Source organism: Lates calcarifer, linkage group LG15 (genome assembly GCF_001640805.2).
Source record: "Lates calcarifer isolate ASB-BC8 linkage group LG15, TLL_Latcal_v3, whole genome shotgun sequence".
Lineage (NCBI taxonomy): Eukaryota > Metazoa > Chordata > Actinopteri > Centropomidae > Lates > Lates calcarifer.
The window spans coordinates 15,846,489-15,858,506 of NC_066847.1; the positions used below are offsets into that span (position 1 = coordinate 15,846,489).

Below are 12,018 nucleotides of genomic sequence, written 5' to 3' on the forward strand. Positions count from 1 at the left end.
AGCTGGGTGTATTTTGCACTTTTCAGAGATGCTAATTACTCATTGCCCTCTGTAGGAGAGATAGAAATCACTGCAGCCTCAACACAGGTTTATCTTTTGCTTTTTTGGTCCAAAAATGACAAGTGTGCAGGATACAGAGTGTGATTTTTAGGCCAGTTAATTTGGAAATTAAATTATCGTCATTAAAAACAAACCACAGAGTGTAACTGTAATGAAATTTGACATTTATTTAACAGTTTTCTCTTGTTTTTTTCCCTGCAGTAAGTCTGCAACTACATGGCAGTGTAATGACTGTTTTGTCTGTGTGTCTGGAGCCTGACAAAGCTCTACACCATAAACTCCCAGTGAAAACATCAGTCATACAGTTGCGTTTGAATGATATAGTTCTCTCTATATATGTCGATATATTTCTATATTGCAGTTAACACAGCCAGTGAAGGTTATCCTTCTGGGCAGTGTAAACACAGTACAACATACCAAGCATGCTGGCCATGATAAATCACAAATGCAGTCACAGATTTGTTTCAGAATAAACTGCAGTGACTTTGTTTATTGTTGTGAAGAAGTTACGACACTCAGTCAGACAGTTTACTTCTTTGACTCGTTGTTGGTTTTGAACTTTTCAGGGGGGAAGTATTTTTGATGATAATAAAGTGATAAAATAGTCATTGTAGAGAAAAATGATGATGTTCTTCAGGTACTGTCAGGCAGAGCAAGAAGCTTTTCACCTTACACCCTCAGTGTAACACAGTGAGCAACAGGCCTCTTTTGTCAAAATACTGTCATAGTTCTAGTCTTAATGAAGAATATAGTGTAGGAAGTGGAATAACAATGATCAACAGCATCATCCTCACACATCCATTTTAGTTAGTTTTATCCCCTGAGGCAGTAAAAAGGCACTTCTTCTCATGTTGAGCTGAATTTGTGTCATTTGTCATTTTTTAAATTGACGAGTACTCCATTGTTCTGCCTTATGTGTTATACAGGTTTATACATGAACTTGTGAACGTGAACATCCAATTTGTTATTGAACCAACTCAGCAGTGCAGTGTTAGCTCTCAGTGTGTAGATAGTCAGGCCTTCCCTGCTGCCTCTGTCTCCCCTCCACTGCTCCTGCTGTTAGTGCTGCTGCTGGTTGTTTTCCTCAGGGAGCCTGGCTAGCTCTGACTAATCCCCAGTGTGACTGACAGATAGCAGAGCACCGCTCTACCCACCCTGTTAGCCTGTAGTCTCCATCCCATAGTCAGCTCACATTTTACCACAAATACCCTCAGGGATTTGATAAGAGTTGGAAAAAAATTAATACATTGGAGCCAAATTTAGGTGATGGGTGCACAGTTTTCTCAGCTTTAGTCTGTATGTGTGAATATGTGGGTGCATCTGTGTGTACGCAGATGTCCTTGGCCAGTGAAGGTACACATTTAGCTTGTTATGTTTTATTTCATAACCCCTTCTGCCTAAAGTCAAACAGTCCAAGTCAGCCTGCCTGAAATAGAGCCTACTGAAAAAGGCCTTAACAGGCCAGATAATATTGTTCAAAACAGGTCTGTAGTTGTATTTTTTACTGTTCTCTCTGCATACATTTTCCTTTGTCAGTCTATCACCAACAAAATGTACAACCTCAGATTTATGCTTTATTTGTCTGCATTATTATACACATGACAAAGATGGCTTACTTCTGGATGCCATAATGCTTTTTTCTGCATTAGTTTTAGTATACTCATTAGATTCCATATCCCACCTAATCCTATTAAACTGCAATCTCAGCTTTCAACAGTGTAATTCATGTGGATTTTAAGCTGCCACCTGACCAGCAGTAGTTTCACATCCTGAGCTCTATCAAAGCAAATGTCTCCCTCAGTCTGTCACTGCACATGCACCATATATTCACTGCCTGCATCTGCTCCTACTTGACATATTGTGTGACATAGCAACAAAACATATTAACCCACACTTGAACAACAAGCCCTGCTTCACCACATATGAAACATTAGCTACACCACAATAAGAAACCATGCACCCAGAAAGACTGGTGGCACAGTCACAAAGCCGGTTGCAAATGACTGTCAGGGCAATTTTGTGACACTGCATATCTTCATTTCAAACAGGATATTTACTAAGACTGATGATGTAATTGGACACAGCCACCGAAATGCACTGTCGCTAAATAAGATCTGATACCAGACTTAGCTTAATCTTACTTCTCTGTTTGCAGACAAGGACTAATTTAAGAAACCAGTATAAATCTTTATTTAGGCATTCTTCTACTCACATGGAGGGGAGGACAAACCAGCAACTTTCAGCATCTCCCACTGCTCACTCACTCACAGCAATGCAAGAAAAGCACTACTGAAAGAACTGAGATTTTGGGCAAAGATTGCTGATGACAGAAGAAAAGATCGGTGTAATGTTACAATTGGAGACCATGATTTCCTGAATAAAAGATGTAGTAGAATTGAAACATTTGTGCAGATCTCCCCACAGAGAACCATATATTGAAGTCCTTGTGGTTTTTATTTGAATGACAAGTCCTCTTTGTGCATGTGTTCTACTAGCAGCAGTAACAAAGCTTGTGGCCTGAATCCTTCAGAGTGAAATCATTATTTGCAAAGCAGCATTTGGGGATAATTTGTGCATTCAGAGAGATTATATAGTGAATTTCCGCGTTAAAATGTCACTGCTGTGACACAATGAATGGCTGTCATTAAGGGCCTATAGGTTTTATTTGTTGAATTACAGTGCTTTGTGCTTTTTCTCTATAAACTTGTCTGCACAACAGAAGTCAATCAGTTCTACATAGGAACACACATTCATGCATCTTGAAGAAACCCAAAAACACCAACTTTAGTGTCCTTCTTTCCCCCTCATTCGTCCAATAAAAACACCAGAGGCAGGAGCCAAGGTTCAGGTATTTTAGAGGAAGCTGTAAATACATAGACAAATAAAAGACAGAACTGAATGAATGAATGTATGACAATGAAATTACACAAATGATTTACTCATTTACATAAAGCTACATGAGCTGACTACATTATGTAATATAATGTTCATTTAAGACCATTCATTAGGCTAAGAACGATTTAGAGTGACTGTAAGATGCAGTTAGCTTTGACTGGGTGTTAGTTAACGTGCCTTGCCAGCATAAAAGGATGGATGTAGATGTCACCACTCATTTCTCCTCTCCTGTGCTTCTGTTTAAAATGGAAGATCAGCTCTTTTTCCAAAGATTTAAACAACTTCTCCTCTGTTCATCACTAGTTGTCACCAGACACATCCTAAGTCATTATCTGGTGCTTAAAGCAAAATTATGCAACGATTTTACCTTAAAATAACAGTTGTACTAGTAACAGAGAGAATTGAGACTCTGTCGTTCCCTCTCCACACCCTGAACACCTGTTCTTGCTCTGTGTAACTTTGGTTGATCATGCACATAACTGAGCGACAGTCAGCCGCTCAAACTGCCCGATTCAGGCCCAGCAAGCTCAGGTGTAATGCTGAACTGTGTCCATCTGTGATATTCAGTGAGGAATGAGTGAGGAGTCTGGGGTGATTCATTTTGTCATTTCCACTCCACGACAGGTCCAGAAGCCAGGGATTATGAGGAATATCCACCGTTCAGCCATGTTTCAGTTCAGTGAGTGGGACTACACAGTCAGAGCTCTAGTCAAGAGATTGTTTTCTGTCTTCTAAGGCCTGTAACCACTTTGATATGGAGCCCAGCAGAATATAACGCACCAGTGCCCTGTACCTAATTACCACTTGTGGCTGCTGAGGTCGCTGTTGCTCAGCAAGAATTACATAGTGTTGCCTTAATTTAATTTTACTTCCATAAAAGAAAAGTCATTGATTTCCGTTGCAGGTATGAACAAAAACAGTAAGCTAAACAACTCTGATCAGATTCCACCACAAAAACAAGAACAACACACTGAGGGAACAGTTCAACACTTGCAGGGCCAGAGTGGTGTGACAACCTAACACAGTGATGAGTGAAGCAGCAGTCACCCCAGTCACTCATCAGTTGTTCTGACAACATTGCTCTGATGGGTCTCTTACCTCAGGCTGAAAGGGCAGGTGGAGTCTTTCTAACACCTGGGGAGCAGTCAACCAGCACCAGCACTTTACTAGCATGCAGATGGGGTCTTCAAGTCCCAGCAACTCACCTAATCTGTTCTCACATTAAACATAATATCTGGGTACAGCTCCTTACTCAGGACACTGCCAGAAAAAAAACAGCAACAACCAGAACCAAATGTCCAGTCAGTAAGATGGAGAACACATTCCTGGATTGCACGTCAATAAAGCTGATATTGGCTGGTATTTTTACAGGATTTCTGCAACTTAAAAAATCTGGTTAAATCTAAACTCTTTCTCTCTCTCCCTTATCCTCCCTTCATACCCCTCTCCTCTCCTCATGGCTCCAGTCTGATAGACCGTATGCTTCAGAGGGACCCCAAGCGACGAGCATCCCTGGACGAAATCGAGCGCCACACCTGGCTGCAGGGGGTTGACCCATCCCCAGCCACCAAATACAACACTCCCCTGGTCTCCCACAAGAACCTGTCTGAAGAGGAACACAACAGCATCATCCAGCGCATGGTGCTGGGAGACATCGCCGACCGAGAAGCCATAGTCGAGTAAGTTACTATAGGTCTCATTTCCTCTCTGGTGTACTGACTGCAGTATACGGTAAAGCTGTCAAACATGTTTGCTCTGTAGCATTGCTTGCATTTTGGCTTGTTGTTATATCTGCTTTTCTTTGTTCATTCGCCTTGAAATGCAAAGCATAGTAAAATGAAAAGTATCCAAACAGAAGTTCAGCTGTTTTCTTTCTTTTCAAACTGGGCCTGGATACTCTACACTTAATATAATATAATAAGTAAAGCCTGCAATTCACTGGTCTAGTGTATGTGACATATTATCCAAGTAATCATAACAAGTAACAAGTTACCATCACACAGAGGATTTTGAGATACTGAGAACTGTAAATGGCGCTCTGGCGCTCTGACGAGTTTTTGAAACCCGACCCAGCCTTGTTTGACTATTATGACCTCTTCATTTATAAGATGTAGACATTTTTTTGCTTGACCTTTTTATCTAACAACTTACAAGTAGGTTATTAAGTGCTCTAAAGGGCAAATGAATTCTAAATTCCAAACCTACATCAAACTTAGTCTATGTATTCACTGAAGAAAGTATTTTTAAGACAGCTGTCATCAGTATATAATCAAGCATCCGCACTGTAATTGGTAATCAACACAAATATGTAATTAGAACAAAGTCAAGTATTCTCTTATCCATAAAAGGCTCTGAGCAAAACTCTGAGCAGGAGATTACCCAGTAATTCAGCTGTAAATAATGTTCACCTGCACAAATTAATCAGTGAAAACGAGACTCACGGCCTGCATGCAACACCATGCAGCTTCACACAGTAGCCACGCTGTTCCATGTGTCTCTACCTTCATAAAATGTGAGTCAACCTGTTTCCATCTCATTTCTCTGTACTCATGTGAGGAGCTATACAACACAGATCAACAGTGAAAGAGTGCCTGAAGCACGCAGACAGCTGTTCAACTTAAAGATACTTTGACTCTCTACCCCCGCAGCTATGAGAGAAATCTGGTGTGCTGCTACATGCGGAGAAAGAGAAAGAGCTGCACAGGAGAACATTTAAGGATAAAAGAGAGAACAGCTGTTGATTTCAGAGTCATGATTTCAGGTTCACACTTGTTCCTGTCAGCTGTAATTCACACCTCACCTTTATCTTCCTCTACCGAGCAACCTCTGGTGTGATGGAGAGATACACACACACACGCCATATACACTAGAGCCCAACCAATACACTGGTGGGCCAGTTTTATTATGTAATTAAAGTTAATTGCAGATAAATCTGTAACTGTGTTTATAATGGCAATAGGTAACGAGAAATTAAAGTAATAGAAGCCAAATATAGGTGTATTAGCTTTTTTATTAGCGAAGTCAGTAATATGTAGTTTGTCCTCTGGAGAGCACAGTTAGCCCTCAATTGGTAACACAGCTGACAGATGTTTGTCGTCTGTATCTTGAATTTTCACTAAAGATATCATACCCATAGTTTGTCTATTAGTGCTAACCCCATTAGCTAATATCTGACTATCACATTTTGAAACAGCTGGCTAGACCAGGTTATATTAGAGGGTTTATTAGACCACTGGACAAACATTGAGATAGGTAAATGAGAGTGAAAGCTGATTCAGATGCTCCCGCTGTTTTTTTGTCTTTTTCCTGCAGCACCACTTGTTCTCAGTCACTGTATCAGTTTACAGCATCAGGGCACATCAGCATTAATATCAGTCTTAAAAATCAGTTGGGCTCCTACATAACCTTTACATGTTGATATTTTCCATTTGCACCTATTTACACCTAGCTACAACACTACAAATTAACCTTCAGATTACTGTTTACTCACTAATGGGGAGTGTTTATGTGTGTGCTTGAATGCTGTGTCACATCCATAGATGCTGTAATCCAGTGTGTATAAGCTCATAAGCTAACAGTAGAGAGAGACCGAATACACATCTGTTGCTCAGTTTTTACTGAGCATCAGTCTTTGATGCATCTCTTGTGTGTGACATGTAACTACAGTTGTGTGTTAGCCTACATTCTCTACTCTCCTGTCTGATACATTGACTCTCTCATAAGCTCAAGTGTCATACAGCAGAGACCTTGCCTTGCTATCACAGACTGCGTGGTACAAAGAGCCGTGCCTCCTAAGTCTGGGGAGTTTTCATTCACTACAACACTCAGCACCAGAGAAGGAGTTTTTATTGGCTTTCATACTTCAGTACACAATGCCCCTGGCCTGTCAGTCAATTAGCTGTGCCCCCACTTGATTTCATGAAGCTGTGCCACATTTATTAATACACACTCCTGAGGGAAGATACAGTTTAACTGCAGTTTTCTCCCTCTTTATGTTTTAATCACAGTTTAGATTGCTGAACATATGCTGATTTATTCCCAGCTTTCATTCTTAGTCCAGTTATTTGAATCTTTATCTCAACCTTATGCCCATTGGAGTGTACAGGAGTTTGTCTTCTCATTTGAATATCTGTGATTTAAACAAGTAGCACAGCTGTTTCTTGTTTTTAGAAATAAAACTGGGCTCAATTTTTTTTGGGGGGGGGTCATATGATCAGAGCTCAGAGAGAGTACAAATGTACAGACACAGTGTGTAAATGCTTTCAGTCCTGTTTACAGCTGTTGGCTGCAGTCCTGAGGATTTGATTAGTTTCATTAATATTCTGCACATAAACTCTAATCCTATTGGCTGCACGAGGAGTCTGAGAAATCTCAGACTTTACACATCACATCTGGGTGACAGAGGTCAGCAGGTTTACACTGACATGTGATATTGTATCGGAATGGGAAACCTAAAAATCACATAGGTCTTATAATCAGATGATATTATTAATGCACTGATCGTCACATAATGACATTAATATTGGTTTTACACTATCACAGACCCATAATAATGTCATTAGTAGGATGTTTGCCCACTTTGACTCTATGTTTTTGGTTGGTCCCTCTCAAGTGTTTGTAATAGTACTTCTGTCTGTTGAACCCCTGTCAGATGTCAGATGCAGCAGCCACCTGAGTTTCATCCTGTGCTTTCAGCTTCCTGGTGCTGCTGCTGCTGGGACATGTCCTTTGCTGTTGTGTTGTATTGTTTGGGTTGCTTTAGGGTTTCCACTCTCTTTCTGCATTTCTTAGCATGATCAACTACAAGTTCAAGCTCCCGATGATCTTGAACATACATTAGTTTTCCCCCTCCAGAGTAAATACATCTTAACTCAGTGCTGTGTGGTCTGCTGTTCTTCTGTGACAATTTCTTGTGTTTCTGAAATAAACTTCCTTTTGTGTTATTGCATTTGTTAGTGTTTCAGATGTTTTGGGCAGATACAGCAATCAGCAACCATTTTGAAAACTAAATCAAGAAGATGAAATCTCTTTAGTTATCTTTAGGTTTTAGATAAAACATGACATTTGAAGACATTGCCTCAGGCTGTGGGAGTTGCAGTGCTAGACACATGTAGAAATTAGCAAATTCAACCACACACTTCCACATAAATCTTAATCATTGTGACATTTAACAGTTGGCTTTGGAAAACACAGAATGCTATATATATTTTTTTTTTTATTATTATTTGGATTATCTTTTATGTAGGCATCCAGCACTCATGTGTTGCCACAGATTGACACTTCTGTTCTGCTTCTGTCCTTAACTCTGTTCATCCCTTTCCCTTCCCTTGTTCTCTATATAATATATTTTCCATTTGTTTATCTTCCTAATATGATCATATTGTTTCAGAGCTCTGGAGACCAACAAATACAACCACATCACAGCCACGTACTACCTGCTGGCAGAGAGGATCCTGAGGGAAAAACAGGAGAAGGAGGTCCAGACCCGCTCATCCAGCCCCAGCAACATCAAGGCACACTTCAGGTAAAGAACAATGCAAGATGGAAAAACACAGTCAGAGCAACAACAGCCTACAGTGACACAGTGACAACGTTACCATTCCAGCTCATATTTGAACTAAAAGAGCGACCTGTCCTATGCTGTGCCCTGTGTACAAACCCTTTTTTTAATGACTATGAGTAAGAAATAGCTCATCATCATAATGACTATCTGAGTCATTGTGCGAGCAGAGAAGAGGGTAATTGACCTGTCTCACTCCACTGCCTCACACTCCAGCCTGTCTCACTCCAGCAGGAGTTACTTAAGACTGGGTTAGATCTCTAAAGGGTTCATTTCCATTTCTGGGTTCACTGAGCCTCCGCCTGCTGGGCTCAGGGGAGACAGAGCAGAGGAAATAGTTCGAACTATTAACAGATTCTTCACAATATTTTAAATCTTAGTCTCTTAGATTTTTTCCATCATTATGACTAACTTAATGTTTTACATTCTTCCAATTCCCCTGGTGAGGTAAGTGATGAAAGTTTTACTCCAGTCAGTCATCATGATGCTAAAAACTAAGAAATTATATCCTAGTTTATTCCTTTAGCTGTCTAAGTATTTCTTCTTTGCTTCCTTGCCAACATTGTTCCTCTTCAAAGGAAGAGGAGAGCTGGATAATGTACAGTTATAAAAAGAAAAGCGACAGAGGAGAGGAACAAATAAGGAAGCAAGGAGTGAAGAGGCTTCAGCAGGATGGCTGTGGTGGTGAAACGTTGGCACAGCTCCCTCCACATTCCTCTCTCTGTTCTCCACAGCGATACAGAGCATCCGTGTGTCTTAGGAGTCCTGATTTAAGTCAGCGTAGCCCCCATCAACCATGCACCTTGTCTTGCACATTTTCTGTCAGTATTGCATGTTTGTCTCATATTATCAGACCCAGAATTTTTGAGCACAAGTCTGAACTGAGTCCTGTCACAAACCACAGCATGGGGGTCACACACAGCTGTGACTCTATAGGAGCATGTATACAAAGTTACGTTTGGAAAGATACAAAGTTTTAAACCATGTCCACATGTGCAAAGGTTCAGTCCACACTTAGGGCAGTAAACAATTTGACAGTGAATTGGTGATCATTTAAGACAGACAATATACTGCATACATACACAGTATTAAAATCAAGGGAGAATCTGAATGTTTAAGAACAGGGAAGGTGGTTCAGGGCTTGCTGTTATCCTTGGTTAACAAGTAGTCTTTGTGAGTCACTGGTTTGTGCTCTGTTCAGTTCTGAGTTCAGTTGAGTGACAAAAGTAACAAGAGATGAGAGTCTCTAAAAACAGCTTCAGTTTGAGTTGGTCTGTATTAACAGTCAAAATAAGTGATGGAAAGTGGGAGGCAACAGAGCGGAGGTTTAACCTGCTCTGAATGACCTGCCTGTGTGTGTCCCAGTTCTTAACAGGTGATTGTTGGAATTGGACAAACAAGTTTACACTGAGTTTTTGTATTTCAGTACAGACTGACAACTTCAACAATGACCTCAAAACACAAGTAGTTTTTACAAGTGAAAGTCAAGTTGATGTTCATTTGGTCTTGAAGCTGCCTATGTTTGTATGCACACCTGCAAATGTTAGCTCAAGTCAGTGAGAGTGCACTCATCTGTGTGATGAGCTAACAGTGATAACTTTCATGGGATTCATTGTTTTCTGATTCTTAAGCGTGCTGTCAGGGGATCACTCAGCCTCACTGTTTCAGACCTTCCAGGAAATAGTTTGTCAAGCTGTAGAATTGTTTGTTGTCATTGGTTTGTTGTCTTGGTTTGTTGTAGGTCTAAGACTTTAGACCTACAAGATATTGTCCTGTAGGTCTAAAGTCTTAGACCTACAGGACCATTATCTGAAGTGAAGCACAAGTTCAGGAGTGACAGGGACGGCTCTCCTCGGGCATTTCCACATCTGGAATAGCACCAAGTATCATTCTGAATGAAGTGGTATAATTCCATTATGATTTTCAGTATATACACTAAAGCTGCTTATGTCAATATCTTACTGTGCTGACTATTCAAAAGTTATTCTACAATGATTACAAACTCTAATGTGTGTTGTTTTAACACAAACACAAAAAATACAGTTTACAGGATTTGTGAGGTGAAATCTTTATTTTGTATAAGTGATTTGTTTCTGCATGACACAATAAATAAATAAATATCTGTACAAAGAATAAACACGGCAAAAAACCTACTGATAGATACAGTAGAGAGAGACAGGACAGGCAGGGGGACAGGGGGAGCGAGGTAACGTGGCTAACGAGGCTAACGAGGTGCCCCAACTTAATAGAGTTTTTGATTCTTGAATGTCAGTGCTACAAAAACACACATTAGTATACAAAACATGGTGAAGCTCAGAAACCTTTGCCTGGAGCAGAACCCAGTACACTGGCTGGAACTGTTGGGTCTCTCTCTGTGAATATAATAATATAAAGAGTATGGTTTAGGCCTGCTCTGTATGAACAGTGCCTGGAGATAACTGTTGTCATGATTTAGAGCTATATAAATAAAACTGAATTGAATATTGGTATTGGTATATTGGTATGTGTGTACATGTCAGCTGATAAGTAGCTAGATGTTGCAGTTCAGAAATTCCAGCGATAGGTTAGAGATCATCTCTTTACATAGCCTGACACACTGATGTTTACCCTGTGAAAAGTCCTACTTAGTACAAAGCTTTGTCACAACTTTGATCAAATTTGAGGGATCCTGATCAAAAATGTTTGAACTGTCACTATCACTGTTAAACATTCAGCCTTGTTGCGCCTCTAATCGAAATAAGAGCTGAAGAATCTGACAAACGTCAACTGTGTAAAACTCCAGAGCCAGAACAGAACCAGCAGCTATTCACTGTTTATTGATCAGACTAATTTAGATGCAGATGCAACGGTAACCATGGTAACTGTCTCCACCACATCAAGTACCGCATCTGAAATTAAAGGGTTATTTCACCAATTTGACTGGTTTCATCAGAGACTTGGAGACAGAGCTTTTCAAAGTGGAGAGGTAGAGTTTGAAAGATGTGGGCATTGAAAAAGCCTAGAGAGTGATCAAAGATGCAGTCGAGCTGCATTGTGGGAAAATTAGGATCCAGTGTTTTTGTAGCATGACTTGTATTAGGGACTAAAAATCAGGATGTCTCTTCTTCTGTGTCTTCAGTGTTGACCACAGTCGTTTTAATTTGTGTCTTTTCTGAGTCCCCCAACTTTTTGGAAGCACACCACTGACTGACTGAAATGTCCCTTCAAAGGAGCCTGGGTCTGTGAGCAGGGGTTCAGACAACACGTGTCAGTTTTTGTTGACTGAACATTGTTACTTCAGTAGGGTTCATCCATCACTGTAACATCTGTGGTCATACAGAGCTTTGATTATACTGTAACTTTAGACATTGTACTGTCACAGTGTGGTCACATGAGTAATGACACAAATATATGTAAAAATATATATTTGTGTCATTCAGAGAAATGCTTGTCTGTGTGTGTGTGCGTGTGTGTGTGTGTGTGTGTGTGTGTGTGTGTGTGTGTGTGTGTGTGTGTGCGTGTGT

At 40.3% G+C, this 12,018-nt stretch overlaps 1 protein-coding gene across 4 annotated transcripts in view; it reads left to right on the forward strand.

The window, feature by feature from the left end:
- snrka (SNF related kinase a) overlaps positions 1-12,018 on the forward strand; it is a 45,661-nt gene that overhangs the window by 28,428 nt on the left and 5,215 nt on the right. For all 4 annotated transcript variants that reach the window (XM_018665667.2, XM_051076326.1, XM_018665671.2 and 1 more), the window contains 2 exons: positions 4,422-4,634; positions 8,345-8,479. In XM_018665667.2, coding sequence (XP_018521183.1) covers positions 4,422-4,634; positions 8,345-8,479 — 348 coding nt within the window. The remainder of the gene's footprint in view (positions 1-4,421; positions 4,635-8,344; positions 8,480-12,018) is intronic.